We start from the raw sequence: 23545 nt of genomic DNA on the forward strand, positions 1-23545 counted from the left end.
TCTGTTTGTATGAATTTGGGGAACCAAATTTGAACTCTTTCAAGTGAAGCTATTATAATTCCTTTAAAAACGTTGCAGTTTTCTGTGTATCAAATTATAATCCATTCCATTAGACGAACAGAATATTCACAAATTTCTCTGAGACAGGCTTTCTCTGTTTTGGTTCAAGAATCAGGATGCTGTCGTACAACACCCTTATGATCTGTCAGAGAGCTTCTAAGAGGTACAACATGGAAATGTTTAGAAGCCTTTTTGTTTTGCCTTTTCCAGGCATTGCCCTAGATCTTTTGAGGTCTTAATCAAGTGTTTAAAGATGTGTCCTTGAAATTTCAATCCTGAGTCCATATTTTACTGGCAAAATTTTGGATTTGTTCTTTGCCCTCAGATGGTTTCTTCGTTCAGAGCGTTTTGCTAGTGGAAAAAGCTAAGAATGAAAAATAATTTGCTTTTTCCATCTTATATTTCCTATGTTGGATATATAAGTATATCTTCTGGACCCTGCTTGAAATTTGAGCCTCACCTTCTCTATTTCATTTCTCTTGATTTCTACCATTTCATGTGCAGCTAAAATAATCCATTTGGCATTTTCAGTATTTTACCTGGAATTCTCTTTAACCACATTTTATTCAAATGCATTAAGTATATTTTCTATTTTCTACATTACCTCAGGTGACACAGTGTTGCCAAATTTTGTGTCTCTACCTCTACGTAATGTGGTTGCCTTTTTCTTTAGCTTCAAATGACATTTCCTCCTGTCCTTCCAGCTTTCACAGAGTCCTTAAGTTCCTTTCAACTTCTGCCAGCGGCCTATTCTTAAAGCAAATGCTATATATTTTAGGTCTTTGTTATTTGGCCCAACTGGTTCACTTCTAGGAATGAGTTTAGGTTTTATTTATTTATTACTGTGTAACAAACCATCTTAGTAACTAAAAAGACACTGGTTTTATTATTTATTATGAGTCTATTTGTTGACTGGACTCAACTAGGCAGTTCTTTTCATTTTGGTTTGGGCTGTGCTCATTCAGGACTTAACTGGGGTGTCACATTGAAAGCAGTTCGCTCAAACATTGAGCACTTTTTTGGTGGGGATGGCTGGCAGACTAAGCTTAGCTATGAAGTCTGGAATTCTCTCTTTTTGTCCATGTAATTTCAGAGTCTTCCTTCTCCATGTGGCCTTCCCACATGACCTCTGTATGTGATATCTTTACTGACAACAGGGTAGCCAGCCTTTTTTTTTTTTTTTTGGAGACAGAGTCTCATTTAGTAGCCCAGGCTGGAGAGCAGTGGTGCCATCTCTGCTCAGTGAAATCTCTGCCTCCTAGGTTCAAGTGATTCTCCTTTCCCTGCCTCCAGAGTAGCTGGGATTATAGGTGCACACCACCACACCCAGCTACTTTTTTTTATTTTTAGAAAAGAAGGGGTTTCACCATGTTGGCCAGACTGGTCTTGAACTCCTGACCTCAAGTGATCCCCCTGCCTTGGCCTCCCAAAGTGATGGGTTTACATGCATGAGCCACTGAGTCTGGCCCAGACTTCTTATGTGGTTGGTCATGGCTTCCAAATATCTCAAAGAGAGAAAGCTTCCAGGCCATTTTAAGGCATGGAGCTGCAACTGGAAGAGTGTCAGTCTGCTGCTTTTTATTGAGAAAGTGAGTGATAGGTACAGTGTAAAAGGGGACTATACAAGGCCATGGAGACTGCGAGGTTCACTGGGGCCTATCTTTGGAGATTATCTCGGCCCTAATAGGTAACAGGGATATTACAAATTAGTTATCAAGCCACCATAAACTTGGATTGGGCCATGGTTTTGAGGTCATGTCTATGTCCTTTGCCTTTACTAGGTGTGATAGCCATAGCTCTCAGAAGTGGTCACCAGCACTTATGATCAGCTTCCTTTCAAGAGCTGGTAACTCTCCATTCCAGCCTCTGGTATCTGGGTGAGTTAGATGGTATTCTTCTACCTTAGGTGGAGAACTTTGATTCCATTTTACTTCTCAGTAGTCATACTTCCTGCTGCCTCTAGTTGTTCTGAAACCAGATCCTGGCAGACCCTCAGTTTACATCTTTTTCATTGCATTGAATTTTTGTCCTTGCTAAAAATGGTGTCCTAAATTCATTCTTTTTTTTTTGTTTTTTAGATGGAGTTTTGCTCTTGTTGCCCAGGCTGGAGGGCAATGGTGTGATATTGGCTCACGAAAGCCTCCACCTCCTGGGTTCGAGTGATTCTCCTACCTCAGCCTTGTGTGTACCTGGGATTACAGGCGAGCGCTACCACGCCTGGCTAATTTTTTTTTTTTTTTTTTTGTATTTTTAGTAGAGTTGGGGTTTCACCATGTTGGCCAGGCTGTCTCGAACTCCTGACCTCAAGTGATCTGCCCGCCTCAGCTTCCCAAAGTGCTGGGATTACAGGCATGAGCCACTGGGCCTGGCCCTAAGTTAATTCTTTAAGGCTCTTCTTGATATAATCTTGATGGGCATTGTCAGTACAATTTTTTTTATTGCTTTTCCAGTTTCTGTTTGTTTTCTCTTGGAATTTGTATTGCCTGTCTCTGTGTTGGAGATTTTGAATCTATATTCTTTATCTCTTACACATTCATCTGATATAGCCATTTTTAAATTTTTTCCTTTGTTTTCTCAGATAATTTTTTGAACTGGTTTTCTAATTCATTAATTTGATTTTCTGTAATATTTAATCTGCTGTTTTCTGTTTCCAGTGTGATTTTCAAATTTAGTAATCATGTTTTTCATTTGTAAGCACATTTTTATGATCACAGACTGTTCTTCCCCTTTTCACATATGAAATGTCTACTTGAATCACACTGAGAACACAAAATAAATAAATGTTTTAGAAGTTTCCCTTAAACATTTTTTTTCTTTTATTTGTTGTGGTGAAAATACACATGAGATCTACTTAAGATTTTAAGTGTATAGCACAGTATTGCAACTGTAATAACAGTGTTGTACAGCAGGTCTGTAGAATGTTTTCATCTTTTCTAACTAAAATTTTATATGCATTGAACAGCAACTCCCCATTTTCCTCTTCTGTAAGCCCCTGACAGCTACCTTTCTATTCTCCTCTTCTATGAGTTTGACTATTATATAGTATTTATCCTATTGTGATCGGCGATTTAACTCAGCAAAGGTCCTCCAGGTTCATCTATCTTGTCACATATGATAACATTTCCTTTTATTAATGTTGAATAATATTCTGTTCTAAGTATATACCATATTTTGTTTATCCATTCATTTGTAGATGAACATACAGGTTGTTTCCACATTTTGACTATTGTGAATCACACTGCAGTGAACACAGGAGTACAGATAGCTTTTTGAGACCTTGATTTCATTTTTTTTAGCTTTATATCCAGAAGAGGGATTTGCTAGATCATCAGATAGTTCTATTTTTGTTTTTTTGAGGAACTTCTATACTGTTTTCCATAATGGCTTTATCAATTTATGTTCCTACCAACAGTGGACAAAGATTCCCTTTTCTCCAAATCCTGGACAACACTTGATATCTTTTATCTTTTTGATAACTGTTATTTTAACAGGTGTGAGGTGATATCTCATGTGGTTTTGATTTGCATTTTGCTGATATTTGCAATGGTGAGCATTTTATATAATTGCATGTCCACTTTGGAGAAATATGTATTCATGTCCTTTGCCTATTTTCAAATTGGGTTGTTTTGGGGCAATTGAATTGAGTTCTTCATATAGATTGGATATTAACCTATTATCAGATATGTGGCTTGCAAATATTTTATCTGATTCTGTAGTTTTTCTCTTCATTCTGTTGATTGATAGCTGTGCAGGAGATTTTTAGGCTGATACAATCCCATTTGTCTATTTTTGCTTTAGTAGCCTGTGTTTTGGGGTCATATCTAAAATTATTGCCTAGACCAATGTCAAGAAGCTTTCCCCCTATGTTTTCTTTTAGTCGTTTACAGTTTCAGATATTAGGTTTAAATTTTTAATCCATTTCTCATTGATTTTTGTGTATAGTGCAATATAAGGGCTAAATTTTTTTTTTTTCTGCATGTGGACTTCCCGTTATCCTAACACCATTTATTGAAGTGATTATCCATTAATCATTGTGTGTTTTTGCCACCTTTGGCAAAGATCAGTTTACTGTAAATTCACGGGTTTATTTCTGGGCTCTTTATTTTGTTCCATTGGTCTATATGTCTGTCTTTATGCCAGTATCATACTGTTTCAATTACTATAGATTTGTAATATATTTTGAAATCAGGAAGTATCATATCTCCAGCTTTGTTCTTCTTGTTTAATATTGTTTTGGTTAGTTGGGGTCTTTTGTGATTCCATATGAATTTCAGGATTTTTTTTTCTATTGCTTTGAAAAAAGCCATCGAAGTTTTGATGGGGATTGCATTGCATTTGTAGATCGCTTTGGGTAGTATGGACATTTTAACAGAATTAATTTTTCCAATCCATGAGCACAGGATATTTTTCCATTTATCTGTGTCTTCAGTGTCTTTCACTGATGTTTTATAGTTTTCAGTGTATAGATCTTTTACACCTTTGGTTAAATTTATTCCTAAGTATTTTATTTGATTTTTGTTGCTATTGTAAATAGGATTGCTCTCTTGATTTTTTGTTTTGGATTATTCATTGTTAGTGTATAGAAGTGTTACTGATTTTTGTATGTTGGTTTTACATCCTGAAATTTTAGTGAATTCATTTATTTAGTTTTTTCATGCAGTCTTTAGGGTTTTCTGCATATAAGATAATGCCATTTGCAAATAGAAACTATATCCCTTTTTTACTTTCTGATTTGTATGCCTTTTATTTCTTTTTCTTGCCTAACTACTCTGGCTAGAACTTCTGTACTGTGTTGAATAGGTGGTGAGAGTGAACCCTCTTGCCTTGTTGTTGATCTTAGAGGAAAAGCTTTTTAGCTTTTCACTGAGTATCGTGACAATGGACTTTGTCATATATGCATTTTATTATTTTGATGTAAATTCCTTTTATACTAATTTATTGAGTTTTTATCATGAAAGAGTGTTGAGTTTCATCATGCTCTTTCTGCATTGATCCAAATGATCATATAATCTCTATTCTTCATTCTGTTAATGTGGGGTATCACATTTATCGTTTAGCATATATTGTACCATCCTGGCCTCTTAGGATATGGGGTATAATTCTTTTAATGTACCATGGAATTCAGTTTGCTAATATTTTGTTGAGTATTTTTGCATCTACGTTCTTCAGGTATATTAGTAATTTTCCTTTATTATAGTGTCCTTGTCTGGTTTTGGTATCAGAATAATGCTGGCTTTATAAAGTGAATTTGAGAGTGTTCCCTCTTTTTCAGTGTTTTGAATGAGTTTGAGGAGGATTGGCATTACTTCCTTTTTTTTTTGAGATGGAGTCTTGCTCTGTTGCCCAGGCTGGAGTGCAGTGGCATGATCTCAGCTTACTGCAACCTCTGCCTCCTGGGTTTAAACAATTTTCTGCCTCAGCCTCCTGAGTAGTTGGGATTATAGGTACATGCCACCACACCCAGCTAGTTTTTGTATTTTTAGTAGGGATGGGGTTTTGCCATCTTGGCCAGGCTCTTCTTGAAGTCCTGACTTTGTGACCCACCTGCCTTGGTCTCCCAAAGTTCTGGGATTACAGACGTGAGCCACTGCACCTGGCCAAGGAGGATTGGCATTACCTCTTTTTTTTTTTTTAATTGTATTTGGGCTCTGGGGTACATGTGCACATCCTGCATCCTGCAGGATTGTTGCATAGGTACATACATGCCATGGTGGTTTGCTGTTTCCATCCCCACCCCTGTACCCCACCCTGTCACCTACATCAGGCATTTCTCCCGGTGTTATCCCTCCCCATCCTCCCCACCCACCTGCTGCTGTCCCCCCGATCCCCTCTCCTCCACCACCACACCTAGCCCTGTGAGTGTTGTTCCCTTCATAAATATATGCTTTTTGGTTTTTTGTTCTTGCGTCAGTTTGCTGAGAATGTTGATTTCTAGGTTCATCCATGTTTCTACAAAGGACATGAACTCATCGTTTTTTATGGCTGCATAGTATTCCATGGTGTATATGTGCCACATTTTTTTTTTGTCCAGTCTATGATTGATGGGCATTTGGCTTTGTTCCAGGTCTTTGCTATTGTAAACAGTGCCGCAATGAACATAGGTATGCCCACCAACAGTGTAAAGATGTTCCTTTTTCTCCACATCCTCTCCAGCATCTGTTGTCTCCAGATTTCTTAATGATCACCATTCTAACTGGCATCAGATGGTATCTCAATGTGGTTTTGATTTGCATTTCTCTAATGACCAATGATGATGAGCATTTTTTCATGTTTGTTGGCCACATATTTGTCTTCTTTTGCAAAGTGACCGTTTATATCCTTTGCCCACTTTTGAATGCGTTTGTTTGTTTTTTTCCTTGTAAATCTGCTTTAGTTCTTTGCAGATTCTGGATATTAGCCCTTTGTCAGATGGGTAGATTGTGAAATTTTTTTCCCATACTGTTGTTTGCTGGTTTACTCTAATGATTGTTTCTTTATTATTATTTTTTAATTGCATTTTAGGTTTTGGGGTACATGTGCAGAACATGCAAGATAGTTGCATAGGTACACACATGGCATTGTGTTTTGCTGCCTTCCTCCCCTTCACCCACATCTGGCATTTCTCCCCATGCTATCCCTCCACAGCTCCCCTTCCCGCTGTCCCTCCCCATTCCCCGCAATAGACCCCAGTGTGCAGTACTCCCTTCCCTGTGTCCATGTGTTCTCATTGTTCATCACCTGCCTATGAGTGAGAATATGCGGTATTTCATTTTCTGTTCTTGTGTCGGTTTGCTGAGAATGATGTTCTCCAGCTTCATCCATGTCCCTACAAAGGACATGAACTCATCATTTTTGATTGATGCATAATATTCCATGGTGTATATGTGCCACATTTTCCCTGTCCAGTCTATCATCATTGGGCATTTGGGTTGGTTCCAGGTCTTTGCTATTGTAAACAGTGCTGCAATGAACATTCGTGTGCATGTGTCCTTATAGTAGAACGATTTATAGTCTTTTGGATATATACCCAGTAATGGGATTGCTGGGTCAAATGGAATTTCTATTTCTAGGTCCTTGAGGAATTGCCACACTGTCTTGCACAATGGTTGAACTAATTTACACTCCCACCAGCTGTGTAAAAGTGTACCTATTTCTCCACATCCTCTCCAGCATCTGTTGTCTCCAGATTTTTAAATGGTCGCCATTCTAACTGGCGTGAGACGGTATCTCAATGTGGTTTTAATTTGCATTTCTCTAATGACCAGTGATGATGAGCATTTTTTCATGTTTGTTGGCCTCATGTATGTCTTCTTTTGTACAGTGTCTGTTCATATCCTTTGCCCATTTTTGAATGGGCTTGTTTGTTTTTTTCCTGTAAATCTGTTTGAGTTCTTTGTAAATTCTGGATATCAGCCCTTTGTCAGATGGGTAAACTGCAAAAATTTTTTCCCATTCTGTTGGTTGCCGATTCACACTAATGACTGTTTCTTTTGCTGTGCAGAAGCTGCGGAGTTTGATTAGGCCCCATTTGTCTATTTTGGCTTTTGTTGCCAATTGTTTTTGGTGTTTTGGTCATGAAGTCCTTGCCTACTCCTATGTCCTGAATGGTTTTGCCTAGATTTTCTTCTAGGTTTTTTATGGTGCCAGGTCTTATGTTTAAGTCTTTAATCCATCTGGAGTTAATTTTAGTGTAAGGTGTCAGGAAGGGGTCCAGTTTCTGCTTTCTGCACATGGCTAGCCAGTTTTCCCAACACCATTTATTAAACAGGGAATCCTTTCCCCGTTGCTTGTTTTTGTCAGATATATCAAAGATTGTATGGTAGTAGATATTTTGTGTTGTCTCCGATGCCTCTGTTCTGTTCCATTGGTCTATATCTCTGTTTTGGTACCAATACCATGCTGTTTTGATTACTGTAGCCTTGTAGTATAGTTTGAAGTTCGGTAGTGTGATGCCTCCTGCTGTGTTCTTTTTGCTTAGAATTGACTTGCCTATGTGGGCTCTCTTTTGGTTCCATATGAAGTTTAAGCTGGTTTTTTCCAGTTCTGTGAAGAAGGTCATTGGTAGCTTGATGGGGATAGCGCTGAGTCTGTAAATTACTTTGGGCAGTATGGCCATTTTCACGATATTGATTCTTCCTAACCTTGAACGTGGAACGTTTCTCTATCTGTTTGTGTCCTCTCTTATTTTGTTGAGCAGTGGTTTGTAGTTCTCCTTGAAGAGGTCCTTTACGTTCCTTGTAAGTTGTATTCCTAGGTATTTTATTCTCTTTGTAGCAATTGTGAATGGCAGTTTGTTCTTGATTTGGCTCTCTATCAGTCTGTTATTGGTGTATAGGAATGCTTGTGATTTTTGGACATTGATTTTGTATCCTGAGACTTTGCTGAAGTTGCTTACCAGTTTCAGGAGTTTTTGGGCTGAGACGATGGGGTCTTCTAGATATACTATCATGTCGTGTGCAAATACAGACAATTTGGCTTCCTCCTTTCCTATTTGAATACCCTTTATTTCTTTTTCTTGCCTGATTGCTCTGGCTAGAACTTCCAGTACTATATTGAATAGCAGTAGTGAGAGGGCATCCTTGTCTAGTGCCAGATTTCAAAGGGAATGCTTCCAGTTTTTGCCCATTCAGTATGGTATTGGCTGTTGGTTTGTCGTAAATAGCTTTTATTATTTTGAGATACGTTCCATCAGTACCGAGTTTTTTGAGGGTTTGTAGCATAAAGGGCTGTTGAATTTTGTCAAAGGCCTTCTCTGCGTCAATTGAGATAATCATGTGGTTTTTGTTTTTGGTTCTGTTTATGTGGTGAATTACGTTTATTGACTTGCGTATGTTGAAACAGCCTTGCATCCCCGGGATGAATCCTACTTGATCATGGTGGATAAGCTTTTTGATGTGCTGTTGCAATTGGCTTGCCAGTATTTTATTGAAGATTTTGCATCTATGTTCCTCATGGATATTGGCCTCAAGTTTTCTTTTCTTGTTGAGTCTCTGCCGGGTTTTGGTATCAGGATGATGTTGGTCTCATAAAATGTTTTGGGAAGGATTCCCTGTTTTTGAATTATTTGGAATAGTTTCAGAAGGAATGGTACCGGCTCTTCTTTGTGTGTCTGGTAGAATTTGGCTGTGAACACATCTGGACCTGGGCTTTTTTTGTGTGGTAAGCTCTTAATTGCTGCCTCAACTTCAGACCTTATTATTGGTCTATTCATAGTTTCGGCTTCCTCCTGGTTTAGGCTTGAGAGGACACAAGTGTCCAGGAATTTATCCATTTCTTCCAGGTTTACTAGTTTATGTGCACAGAGTTGTTTGTAATATTCTCTGATGATGGTTTGAATTTCTGTGGAATCTGTGGTGATTTCCCCTTTATCGTTTTTTATTGCATCTATTTGGTTGTTCTCTCTTTTCTTTTTTTATCAGTCTGGCTAGTAGTCTGTCTATTTTGTTGATCTTTTGAAAAAACCAGCCCTTGAATTTATTGATTTTTTGAAGGGTTTTTTATGTCTCTATCTCCTTCAGTTCTGCTCTTAGTTATTTCTTGTCTTCTGCTAGGTTTTGAGTTTTTTTGATCTTGCTCCTCCAGCTCTTTCCATTTTGATGATAGGGTGTCAATTTTGGATCTCTCCACTCTTCTCATGTGGGCACTTATTGCTATATATTTTCCTCTGGAGACTGCTTTAAATGTGTCCCAGAGATTCTGGTATGTTGTGTCTTCATTCTTGTTGGTTTCGAAGAACTTCCTTATTTCTGCCTTCATTTCATTGTTTATCCAGTCAACATTCAAGAGCCAGTGGTTCAGTTTCCATGAAGCTGTGCAGTTCTGAGTTAGTTTCTGAATTCTGAGTTCTAACTTGATTGCACTATGGTCTGAGAGACTGTTTGTTATGATTTCAGTTGTTTTGCATTTGCTGAGGAGTGATTTACTTCCAATTATGTGGTCAGTTTTAGAGTAGGTGTGATGTGGTGCTGAGAAGAATGTATATTCTGTGGATTTGGCGTGGAGAGTTCTGTAAATGTCTATTAGGTTTGCTTGTTCCAGGTCTGAGTTCAAGTCCTGGATATCCTTGTTAATTTTCTGTCTGTTGATCTGGCTAATATTGACAGTGGAGTGTTAAAGTTTCCCACTATTATTGTGTGGGAGTCTAAGTCTCTTTGTAAGTCGTTAAGAACTTGTCTTATATTATCTGGGTGCTCCTGTATTGGGTCCATATATATTTAGGATCGTTAGCTCTTCTTGTTGTATCAATCCTTTGACTATTATGTAATGTCCTTATTTGTGTCTTTTGATCTTTGTTGCTTTAACGTCTATTTTATCATAGACGAGAATTGCAAATCCTGCTTTTTTTTTGCTCTCCATTTGCTTGGTAAATCTTCCTCCATCCCTTTATTTTGAGTCTTTGAGTATCCTTGCCTGTGAGACGGGTTTCCTGGACGCAGCACAACGATGAGTTTTGGCTTTTTATCCATTTTACCAGTCTGTGTCTTTGATTGGTGTGTTTAGCCCATTTACATTTAGGGTTAATATTGTTATGTGTGAATTTAATACTGCCATTTTGATGCTAGCTGGCTCTTTTGCCTGTTAGTTGATGCAGATTCTTCATTTTTTTGATGCTCTTTAGCATTTGGTATGTTTTTGGAATGGCTGGTACTGGTTGTTCCTTTCTATGTATTGTGCCTCTTTCAGGAGCTCTTGTAAAGCAGGCCTGGTGGTGACAAAATCTCTGAGTACTTCCTTGTTCGCAAAGGATTTTATTTTTCCTTCACTTCTGAAGCTCAGTTTGGCTGGATATGAAATTATGGGTTGAATGTTCTTTTCTTTAAGGATGTTGAATATTGGCTCCCACTCTCTTCTGGCTTGTAGGGTTTCTGCCGAGAGATCTGCTGTGAGTCTGATAGGCTTCCCTTTGTGGGTGACCCGACCTTTCTCTCTGGCTGCTCTTAGCATGTTCTCCTCATTTCAACCCTGGTGAATCTGACGATTATGTGCCTTGGGGTTGCTCTTCTTTTGGAATATCATTGTGGTGTTCTCTGTATTTCCTGGACTTGAATATTGGCCTGCCTTGCTAGGTTGGGGAAATTTTTCTGGATAATATCCTGAAGAGTATTTTCCAGCTTGGATTCATTCTCTTCGTCATATTCTGGTACACCTATCAAATATAGATTAAGTCTCTTCGCATAGTCCCACATTTCTTGGAGACTTTGTTCATTCCTTTTTGTGCTTTTTTCTCTAACTTTGCCTTCTTGTTTAATTTCACTGAGTTGATCTTCGATCTCTGATATACTTTCTTCTGCTTGGTCAATTAGGATGTTGAAACTTGTGCATGCTTCGCAAAGTTCTCGTGTTGTTTGTTTCAGCTCCATTAATTCACTCATATTCCTCTCTAAGTTGTCCATTCTTGTTATCATTTCCTCGAATCTTTTTTCAAATCTTTTTTCAAGGTTCTTAGTTTCTTTGCATTGAGTTACAATGTGTTCTTTTAGCTCACAAAAGTTCCTCATTACCCATCTTCTGAAGTCTGATTCTGTCATTTCATTATACTCATTCTCTGTCCAGCTTTGTTCCCTTGCTCTTGATGGGTTGTGGTCTCTTGTAAGAGATGAGGTGTTCCGGTTTTGGGTGTTTTCCTCCTTTTTTTGCTGCTGTCTTCCCATCTTTGTGAATTTATCCACCTGTCATCTGAGTAGTTGCTGATTTTTGATTGGGTCTCTGAGTGGATGCCCAGATTATTGATGATGAAGTATTCCTGTTTCTTAGTTTTCCTTCTAACAGTCTAGCCCCTCTGCTATAAGACTTTTGAGGTCCACTCCAGGCCCTGCTTGCCTGGGGAACACCTATAGCACTGCGGAACAGTGAGGGTTGCTACCAGTTTCTTCTTCTGCTATCTTTGTCCCAGAATGATGCCCACCAAATGTCAGTCTGATCAGTCCTTTGTGAGGTGACTCTTTGGATATACGGGGGTCAGGGAGCTGCTTGAGGAGACAGTCTGTATTTTATAGGAGCTCAAGTGCTGAGCTGTGAGCTCCGTTGTTCATTCAGGGCTGCTAGGCAGATACATTTAAGTCTGCTGCAGCAGAGGTCACAAAGCCCCTTTTTTTCCTCAGGTGCTCTGTCCTGGGGAGTTAGGGCTTTATTTATGAGTATCCGTTGCACTGTCCTACCCAGCACAAAGGCAGTCTAGTCACTTTCTGCCAGCAGAGGCTATGCTGAGCTGCTCTGGGCTCTACACTGCTGCCATGGGCTCCGCCTTGCTGCCATGTGTAATTCCCTGTAGTCCTGTTTATGTGGGTGTGGTTAGAACTGCCGTGGAGATGGTGGACTGCCTCTGTGATGGCGGACTCTCTCTGTTATGCCGGGTTGCCTCGGCAACGGCAGGCTGCGTCAGCAATGGCAGAGTACCTCCGTAGGGGTGGAGTACCTGGGTAATGGTGGACGCCCCTCCCCCATCGAGCTGCACCATCCTGGGTTCAGTTGTGCTTGCCGTGAAACTCTCAACCCCGTGTGTTTCCAATTGCTGTTTTGTTTGTTTTTGTGGGGGTGGAACCTGCCGAGCCTGATCACCTTGCTCCCTGCCTCAGAGCCCTTTTTTTTTTTAAGTTGAATGGTTGACTCTCTGCCAGGTGTTCTAGTCGTCTGCTGAAAGGGCGCCAGGATCTGTGTGATTTCCCATGCGGCGACCCACTGTGCCAGCTGAAACAACGTTGCTGCCTGGGAATCCCCTGGCCTGGCTTACTGTTTAAGTCCCATTTAATCAGATAAATGTGCCAATCTGCCTTCCCCAATCTCAAATTGCCAGTTTAACAGGGCAACCAGACCAGTGTATTTTGTACAAAGTGCTGCTGTGCTGCGGTGCTGGCCGAAACAGCCATGCCAGCCAAAACAGCCACGCTGGCGGCCCATGCGGCTCCTACACCTGGGAATCTCCTCGTCTGTGGGCAATAAAAATCCCGTCTGAAAATGTGGCATCCACTCACCCTCTGTACTTTCACTGGGAGCTGCAATCCTGAGTTGCTCCTATAGTGCCATCTTCTCCATTGAATCAGAGACAGCATTTTAAAGATGCTGCATTCAATGTCTCCATTAAACCATTCTCCTGGCCAGACACAGTAGCTCACACCTGTAATCCCAGCACTTTGAGAGACCAAGGTGGGCATATCACTTAAACTCAAGAGTTTGAAACTAGCCTGGGCAACGTGTGACAAAAAGTAGTTAGGCATGGTGGTACATCCCTGTGGTCCCATCTACTTGGGAGGCTGAGGTAGAAGGAACACTTTAGGCCAGCAGGAGGTTGAGGCTGCAGTGAGCTGGGATTGTTCCACTGCACTCCAGCCTAGGTGACAGAGTGAGACCCTGTCTAAAAACAAACAATCCGGCACAGTGGTTCACACCTGTAATCCCAGCACTTTGGGAGGCTGAGGCAAGCAGATCACAAGGTCAAGAGATCGAGACCATATAGGCCAACACGGTGAAACCCTGTCTATGCTAAAAATACAAAAATTAGTCAGGCATGGTGGTGCACACCTGTAGTCCCAGCTACTCTGGAGGGGTAAAGTTGTAGTGAGCAGAGATTATGCCATTGCACTCCAGCCTAGTGACAGAGTGAGACTCCGTCTCAAAACACAAATAAACAAACACCATTTTTCCACAGTTCTCATCCTATCATTCAAAGATCTCCTTCAGAGTAACCTTCACTAGCTTTCTTTGCCCATCTCATACATGCTGTAATCCCAGAGTTCTATCTCTAAACTAATTTATTTTCCTTTTACATGCTTTCCCTGGATGATCCAATGTATTAGTTTTTTAAATAATAATAATAAGTTTTGCTTACAAAATCTACGTCTGTAGTCCAAATTGCTCTCTTGGCCTCCAAACCCATTACAAATACAAATGGAATAGCCCTACTTCCAATTCAACATGTCCATTATTATTAACTAAACATATTATGTTACCCCTAATACATGCTCCATGAAGGCCAAGTAAGAGGTGTTGCAGAAGCCAGCTTCTTGTGAAGGCTTTTGACCCAACTGAAGGAGAAGGTCAGTATCATTGCTAAATCTGGCTGGCATAAGATACACAGGACTAAGGGTACAGACGTTTCATTTTTTTGCCATGAGACTGTCTCCAGCTGGAAACACAATTAAACTCTAAGTAAGTACAAAGGCTCAAATTCAGTGATGGCACTGGTGTTCTGGATAAGCAGTGAAACACAATGTGGGAGAAAAGTTCAACCTTAAAAGCCTTTTTATGAATAAAAAGGGCCACATGCCACACAGAATATAAAGACTACCTACAATTGGTACAGGGGACATGATCACAGTGAGCTCATAATACGGTACTTGTATCAAGCAGAAAAGGGGTATTGTGCCTCAATTAGTTTCAGGATGCCAAAAACAACACAGAAAGAAAAAATTCAATACATTGGTAACATTCCCTGACATGCTCTTTACTACTCTGAAGCAGTAAAACCAGGGGAATATAAATTTCCCTTTCACTTTTTCCTAATGAGAAAATATTTCAACAGGAATCCACAAACACTCTCAAAGTATCAACGTTGATTCCTAATACTGGAATAATATAAACTTATCCCTATACAGATGAAGAAATAAGGAATTAAATTATATATATAAATATATAAAGCCTAAAGGAAGACCAATCAAATGTCTTCCTGCAAAAGAAAATTACTTGAGGAGGTAATGTCAGTAAGACTCTCCTTATCTCAATGGACACATAAATTCAACAATACATGGACCAAAATTCCCTTTGTGAGACATCCAGAGACCAGATGAGAGGCTCCTGTACCCCAAGCAAGATTGAAACCAGCCATATTGAAGGCAGCAGGAAAATTTGTGGAATCCTCTTGCCATATGCAAGGTTACTTAAGGGACTTGTTGCTGTCTTGCCTGACTCTTAGCTCTGACAGGAAAGGGTCCAAAGTTGGGAAATGCTGAGAACAAAGCCTCTAGTTTGGACTAGTATGCAGTAACTGACCATAGCTCCTCCCACCAGCTCAGAACTAGCAGGTGGAAAACCCCAATCCCAGCATCTCCCTAGGGAAGGAAAAAGTTGAAATAGCTGCCCAGCATTCTGGCTTTTGAAAGGGGCTGCCTAAGGGACTGGATTCTGAAAGAACTCACAGGACTGGTATTCTCTAAGTGCCTGGTGGCCACTGAGAACAAAACAAAGGGTGATGGTTTGGACTAGTAAGCACTCATGGCCAGAGTTCCTACCCCTGGCTCAGCATGACACAATTAGTTAAAAGTTCATGGTCCACAGCTTCTCCCTGGGGAGGGAAAGAGAAGACTAAAGCACATATCCAACATTCAGACTTTTGGGGGACTGCCCAAGAAAGCTGTTTCTGTCTCACCTGTCTTGAAGCACTGGTGGGACCTAGCATAAACTAAAGTGCCTAGGGGCAGCTGAATATAAAAAAACAAATAACAAAAAAAGGATTGAGGCAGTATGCTACTGGCTCCAGAAGGTCCATAGTATAAGACACAGAATAAAAAGAAACGAGATTATGATCTCCTAAGAACATAAACCAGCAAATTCTCCTATTTAGAAATTTATACACAGAAGTCCAGAGAAGATACATCCACATAAAAAGTTTATGAGGACCCCAGAAGGGGGGTCCTTCATTCTTGAAGGTCTGCCCCTGTACAAGACCAGTCCACAAAGACCAGTCCACAAAGACCGGGAGAAGTGGATGTCTTTCAAATACGCAGACATTAATACAAAGGGTCAAGGAAAATGAAAAAAGGCCCAAAGAAAGGAACAAAATAAATCTCCAGAAACCAACCCTAAAGAAATGAAGGTAAATGGATTGGCTGATAAGAATTCAAAATAACCATAATCAAAACATTCAACAAACTTAAGATAAATTATGCATAAATAAAATGAGTATTTTAACAAACAAAATATTTTTGTTTTTTTTATTTGTTTTTATTTTTTTATTGCATTTTAGGTTTTGGGGTACATGTGAAGAACATGCAAGATTTTTGCATAGGTACACACATAGCAGTGTGATTTGCTGCCTTCCTCCCCTTCACCTATATCTGCCTTTTCTCCCCATGCTATCTCTCTCCAACTCCCTACCCCCACTGTCCCTCCCCTATTTCCCCCCAACAGACCCCAGTGTGTAGTGCTCCCCTCCCTGTATCCATGTGTTCTCATTGTTCAACAACCACCTATGAGTGAGAACATGTGGTGTTTCATTTTCTGTTCTTGTGTCAGTTTGCTGAGAATGATGGTTTCCAGATTCATCCATGTCCCTACAAAGCACATGAACTCATAGTTTTTGATGGCTGTATAGTATTTCATGGTGTATATGTGCCACATTTTCCCTGCCCAGTCTATCAGCGATGGGCATTTGGGTTGGTTCCAGGTCTTTGCTATTGTAAACTGTGCTGCAACGAACATTTGTGTGCATGTGTCCTTATAGTAGAACGATTTATAGTCCTTTGGATATATACCCAGTAATGGGATTGCTGGGTCAAATGGAATTTCTATTTCTAGGTCCTTGAGGAATTGCCACACTGTCTTGCACAATGGTTGAACTAATTTACACTCCCACCAACAGTGTAAAAGTGTTCCTATTTCTCCACATCCTATCCAGCATCTGTTGTCTCCAGATTTTTTTTGGGGGGGGGGGAGGAAGGCAGGAAGGGAGGGAAGAAGGATGGTAGGGAGGAAGGAAGGGATGAAGGAAGGAAGGAAGGGAGGAAGCATGGAGGGAGGGAGGGAGGGAAGGGAAGGAAGGAAATCAAGCAATGAGAGAGACATTGCCGACCTGGATCTAGAGGTCTACAAGTTGATTTCTTTTTTTTCGAGAGAAGGAAAGAAAAAAAAAAAATAAGTAAAGGAGAGGAAGAAAGAGGAAGAGAAAGAGGGAGAGTAAATGGAAATATTGCTTTATTTAAAAAAAATATTGGGTATTAATAATGGCCAATCAATGTTTCATTTAAACTTATGGGTAGGTGTGATGTGGTATTGACAAGAATGTATATTTTGTGTATTTGAAGTGGAGATCTCTATAAATATTTATTAAGTTTACTTGCTCCGGATCTGAGTTCGAGTCCTTGATATCCTTATTAATTTTCTGTCTCATTGAATCTAAGTCTCGTTCTGCACATGTACCCCAAAACCTAAAATGCAATAAAAAAAGATGTAAAAAAAAATGCTGTCTCTAATTTTTTAGTTCCATTAACTAAATTAAGGACAGATTATAACTTATTTGCTTGAATGTCTAGGTGATCGTTGATGACTTACAGCAACTTTTGGGATGAATGCAAGTCATATTGTGGCTGATTGAAAAACATGACAGATTAGGGCATGGACTCAATTACATTTTTGAAAATTTATTGTGAAGGTAAAGAGGTTGGTACAGAAGGACAGCTACAAGTGAATTAAGAGGATGTGTTGTTTTTTGTATGCAATCCTGTCAATAAATAGATAAATAATTCAGGCTCTTTTTTAAATTAGTATTTTTTATGAGAAGAGTTTTAATATTTAAGCATTTTCCAATTTTTAAGTATAGCTCTTTTTATGATTATTTAATATATTCTTAAAGAACAGTGTACTACTTAGTATGATATATCAGGTTACCTTTCCTCATAGAGTTTTAAATGCTTATATCAGCTGATGCACATTGACTTGTAAAATTATACTCAAAATATTAACTTTGCCAATTTTTCTCATTTGCTTTTAACTATCTGGATGTTTATGATACTGAATAGGGGTATAAAAAGTAAACAGCTGTCTTTAAAACAACTTTTTCTGTCATTGTACATTACTTACTAGTCTAAAGAATGTTATTCTATCAGTTTTAATCACAAAATAGATTAGTTTTAATATTGTCTTTTGAGTTAATCTTCTGTCTTTTGGAAGTAATTAGTGCAGGTCTCAGTTTGTGAAAGAAATTCTGATGTGGTTTTCGGTTGAATGTTAGTGACTTTAATTCATTTTATAATGGTTATTTTCCATTTCATATATCTTGAAGCAGTTGTTCAGAGAATAGGTGTTCATAATTGTGTACCTTTCATTGAAGTGGTTTGAATAAAATCATAGAGACTCCAGGCTAAAGGAACCTATTTAAGAATGGTATTTTATATGATATTTATATTGGAGAAAAGTATTTTTGATGCAATTCATTTAAACTCGTTTCTTGCTTATTTTGCATTTCATATTTTACCTAAATTAACATGGTGTGTTTTAAAATAGAAGACTTTGATATATCTGTGGTTTATGACATGCTTTCAAATTAATTGAAACTTTAAGCTACATGAAGCTTTGTTATTTTGTGTATTTTAAGGCTTCATGTTGTTATCGACCATGAATCCAACAAAGTTTGCTAAACTTAAAACAGTGTTAGTTCCATAGAATATATGCTTCATTTTCTCTCTTTTTACACTTAGGAAAAGGGCAAAGGAGGAGAAAAGATTTAAATACATGTTATTTATTATAGTCTGACTTAAAAATAGTGTTTGTATAAGCAAGTCTGTGGCATTGCATAACCTCTTACTTATAATTTAATCTAAATGAAATAAAATGTGATAAATAAAAATGGTTATTATTTGTATTTCTTTTCTTTCTTTTTTTTGATGTGAAACATTATTACTAATACAAATTATCATCTCCTTTCCAAAGCAAAAAAAAAAAAAAATGGTAATCCTAGATTCTAATACTCTGTGTTCTCTGAATTCTCCAAATTGTGATTGTGATTATTTTGGTCTCTTAGCAGGGAACAATACTTTGGGAAGCTCCAAATGAGATCACATTCTATGAGTCCAAATCACAGAGAAGATGGACAAAATATTACCCCAAAGATTTGTGTAAGATCAGATTTTACTTTTGTTTGGTTTTTGCTTGTTGTTTTAAAATAGCTGCACAAAGTTTTAATTTCATATTGTTGAAGTTCTGATGATTGCTTCAAAATGGAATAAAATGTGGTGATTCTGGTGAACACCTGATGTCAAGGAAAGTGGGGTGTTTGGTATATAGGGTAGTATCCCTTCTACTTCCTCAATGATTCTGAGGCATAATTTTCATCAGTCTGTTGTTTCTCCTGTGTATCAAAGAATAACATTTTCCCTTTATTTAGAATATATATAGAAATGGTTATATACCCTGTAATCATAAAGTTAAGGAGAAATTGGAATTAACTTGTAGTGAAGTAGGGAACACTGCTTTTCTAATGAAGGTGAACTGTGTATATCTTGAAATAAGAATGTCTGTCTAGAATCTGTTTGTTGATGAACATCGATTTGGTTTGGACAAGGTGCTAATGAGCACTCCAGTTAGCTTTTTTTTTTTTTTTTTTTTTGAGATAGAGTCTCACTCTGTCACCCAGGCTGGATCTTAGCTCACTGCAACCTCTGCCTCCTGGGTTCAAGCCATTCTTCTGCCTCAGTCTCTCAAGTAGCTAGGACTACTTGTATGTGTCACCATGCTCTACTAATTTTTGTGTCTTTAGTAGAGACAGGATTTCATCATGTTGGCCAGGCTGGTCTCTAACTCCTGACCTCAAGTGATCCTCCCTCCTCGGCTTCCCAAAGTGTTGGGATTACAGGCGTGAGCCACTGTGCCCAGCCCCAGTTAGCTTTGAAAAGAGAGGCCAGGTGCCGTGGCTCATGCCTGTAATCCCAGCACTTTGGGAGGCCGAGGTGGGTGGATCACGAGGTCAAGAGATTGAGACCATCCTGGTCAACATGGTGAAACCCCGTCTCTACTAAAAAAAAAAAAATACAGAAAATCAGCTGGGTATGGTGGCGCGTGCCTGTAATCCCAGCTACTCAGGAGGCTGAGGCAGGAGAATTGCCTGAACCCAAGAGGCGGAGGTTGCAGTGAGCTGAGATCGCGCCATTGCACTCCAGCCTGGGTAACAAGAGCGAAACTCCGTCTCAAAAAAAAAGAAAAGAGAAACACTGTGTCTGCTTATTCTAGTCTTTATTGCCTAACTCTGGCTGTCTTGGGTTACATGACTTTTAGTTACAAGAGAGAGCATGTGAAACCCATGAATGTTTTAGCACATAGCACTGTAAACATAATTCATTGCATTTATCCAATGATAATTTGGAATTAAAAAAATATAAAGAGCAGCACATTTTAAATAATATTAAACTACAATCATTATATTTACTTAGAATAAGCAAGGCAGGTACACTTTCTTATTTAAGAAATTCTTGTTCATGAAAAAAACATACAAAAAGCTGAGAACCACTAGTAGAAGTGATAATGAATTTTTATATAGTATTATAAATAATAATGCAATATTTTATTGAATAGAAATGTAGAGACTCAGTAAGATATGGAGAACATTTTAGTGCATTAAAAAAAACTTCATATTATTTTAAATGACCATATATAAATAGGTATAGTTGTTAACAATTAAGCTTTCTAAAAGCATGAGAATGCTATATCAACAAGTCTAATTTCAAAATATACTTTCTGGGCTGTAAAATAGCCATCTTTGCCACAGACTTACCTTACTAAATGTTTAGAGTTTTCTGGTCATTGTCAGTTTCTGGGCACAGATCTTTGGTTGTCTCTAGTTTATTATAGTTTCAATCTGGTTTGATAAATGTGTAATACAAAAATTGTATAGGAAGGAAAAAAAATCATGGAATTTTTCTGTCTTAAAAAGTAAAGAATCACCATAATTTTGTTTTCATGATGAGAGTCTAAAGATTATTTATCTTTATATTCAGTGTATGAATGAGAATTAATTTAAGAACAAAGAGCTGCTTGGACATCAGCACAAAACTTCCCTGTTAACTAGTTTTAATGAGAATAATTCATCTTTTCACGTTGCCCCTGCCCCCCACAACACACTTTCAAGCTATGGTGGTATACCACAATTAAAAGTTTTTGTAAAAGAACTTAAGAGTCTGGATTAATTTTTAAAATGTTCTTTTGGTTTTTTTAAAACTAGTTACTGTGTGAATATATTATTAAGGCAAACTCATATTATTAAGCAGCTGTACTAAATAATTGTTACTTAGAACAGAGAACCCCAGCTCAGTTATAACCTCATGCTTTCCTCTGAGGGCAATACAGCATTACCAGACAAGCACACAAAACTCTCATTGCACTGAATGACGTATATTTTGTTCTTTTTTTCTCCCTCCCTTCCCGCCTCTTTCCCCTCTTTTTCTCCCTTTTCTTCCTTCCTCCCTTCTTTTCTGTCTTTCCTCTTTATTTCCCCTTTTATCTCTTCTATCTTATCCTCTTTTATCTCTTCTGTCTTTTCATCTTTTATTTCTTTTATCTTTCTTTCCTCTCTTCTTCCTTTTTCCCCTTCTGTATTTCAGGAAGATCACTTGAAAAAGTCTCCAGTTTCTTTGGATGATAGTGACATTGAAGCTCGCCTCAATAGTTGGAATCTTGGGGTAAAAAATAAAAGTATTTGCTTTATGTATATATTGATGTGTCAGAATCATATTGTAGGTGCACAGTAGTGGAACTATTTTGATTTTATTCAGTGAATGTTGGATGTTAGACATTTGTTACTGTGTGTCCCTGAGAAGGGTTTTAAGTATAGGAAATAAATAACATTCCAAACAAACAAAAAACAGTCCCTGTCGTGAACAAGCTAACTTTCTTATGTGTGAAATAAGAGATATACACATAAAATAGTTATATAATAATAAAGAATAATTTAAGATAGTATATGATAAAATACCAAGATGAGTTATGTGTGTCCCCTGAGGTGGAGTGAGGGGGAAGAGGGAACTTGAAGAAACACAGCCATTTGGGTTAAAAACACTCAAGGGTACCCCATGGATGTGTGTAGTTGTTATGGACAGCAGTTTATAGAGGTTGAGGGTCATGAAAGCCTTTGGAGTGTTAGAGAGGTGGGAATTGGAGTCAGAAATAGGTGCAAAGAAAGATTTGGGGGAGTAAGTGAGCTGTCGTGATTGGGTGTTTGGAATTTATGTATGGAATCTGTGGGCACTGTTGTCAGGCTGCATTGCATTGGAGCTTTGAATGCTAAATGAAGTTTAGCTTTTAAATTTTAGGCAATATTGAGTCCTGGAGGTTTTTTTTTTCTCATTTCACTTTACATATATGCTAACGTTTAAATGCTTTGAGGAAGCAACAAAAAGTGCTTAAAATGATTTTAGAATATCTTTTATTATAAAAATAATTTGTAATTTGAAGAATATAAAAAAATCAGAGGAATAAAAATCAACGAAGAGCTGTGTTAGCAGTTATATAACATATCTTTTCCTCCCTATTATTCTGTGTGTTTTTATAAGATTCAGCAAAATTTAAACAAAATTGGGATTATATTATAAATGCTATCTTTTGTGCAATTTATCATTTTATATGAGTTCGTAAGAATTCTATATAAATGACTATGAATGGTAGCATTTATTTTTCTTTTAGATGGATATTCCATAAACTTTTAAAGTGTTCTGCTATTTTTGGACATCTGAGTTGTTCCCAGTTTGTTTAACACAAGTCATGTTGCAGGAAAATTCCTTTTAAGAATCTTTTTATATATATTTGGTTGCGTTCTTAGCTTACATTACATTATGTCTTTGGTACATTGCCTTCCAGAAGGTTCATACCAGTTTCAACCAGCAGTATCAGTTGTCCATTTTCTTCAAACAGCAGCATATCAGCTGTCCATTTTCCACTTATTTACTGACATTAGGGATTGTTATTTCAAAAAACTTAAAACTTTCCTACTAAAAATGGTCTTTAATGAAAGTGGTGCTTGAGGGAAATTGACTTGGTGGCATTATGAAAGTTCTATTACATATGAACAGAAATGGAGAAAGGGGCCTCATTATCTTTTAGGTCTTTTTTTTTTAAATTTGATTTTAATTTTTTTTTTAAATTTTGAGACAAAGAGTCTTGCTGTGTCATCCAGGTTAGAGTGCAGTGACACTATTATGGCTCACTGCAACCTCCGCCTCCTGGTTTCAAACAGTCCTTCTATCTCAGCCTCCCAAGTAGCTGGGATTATAGGTGTGTGCCACTATGCCCAGCTAATTGTTGTATGTTTAGTAGAGATAGGGGTTTCACCATGTTGGTCAGGCTCCCGACCTTGAGGTGATCTGCCCGCCTCGTCCTCCCAAAGTGCTGGGATTACAAGCGTGAGCCACTGTGCCTGGCCATTTTAGGTCTTTATAGTGGACTCCATGTTAGTGTCATTGCTGGGAGGAAGGAAAGGTAAAAAGGAAAAGCTTTTGATAGAGAATAAAATATGCTAAGTGACTGATTGAAAGGCTGAACTGAAAGCCACCTAAAGACTTGATTTTGAGAACTGGAAATGTTGGCTTCTGTTAGTTAATTGAATGTCAGATGGTGGTGGACCCATTTTAAAAGTTTTAATTTAGATAATGGAGTTTGAAGAGTGGTAAGATCAAATGGGGTGAGTTCAAGGCCTAGAGCTTCTTGAGAGTCAAGAGTTGGAGGTGTATGTTGGAGTCACACTGTTTGAAGAGGTAGCTGCGCCCAGAGACTAGAACAGTTCTGGTCTTTGGAGAGCATGGAGAGTCGGGAG

The 23545-nt window shown here is 38.4% G+C and overlaps 1 protein-coding gene across 33 annotated transcripts in view; it reads left to right on the plus strand.

The window, feature by feature from the left end:
* CEP112 (centrosomal protein 112) overlaps positions 1 to 23545 on the plus strand; it is a 705692-nt gene that overhangs the window by 49585 nt on the left and 632562 nt on the right. For 23 of the 33 annotated variants that reach the window (XR_008481664.2, XR_008481665.2, XR_008481666.2 and 20 more), the window contains 2 exons: positions 18770 to 18863; positions 21342 to 21419. Coding sequence is in view for 30 of the 33 variants with exons in the window: in XM_054256393.2 (XP_054112368.1) it covers positions 18770 to 18863; positions 21342 to 21419 (172 nt within the window). In the remaining 3 variants the exon portion in view is untranslated. The remainder of the gene's footprint in view (positions 1 to 18769; positions 18864 to 21341; positions 21420 to 23545) is intronic. The other 10 variants (XM_078374478.1, XM_078374477.1, XM_078374484.1 and 7 more) reach the window with 1 other exon arrangement.

The sequence above is a fragment of the Callithrix jacchus genome, chromosome 5 (genome assembly GCF_049354715.1).
Source record: "Callithrix jacchus isolate 240 chromosome 5, calJac240_pri, whole genome shotgun sequence".
In the NCBI taxonomy this organism is placed as follows: domain Eukaryota; kingdom Metazoa; phylum Chordata; class Mammalia; order Primates; family Cebidae; genus Callithrix; species Callithrix jacchus.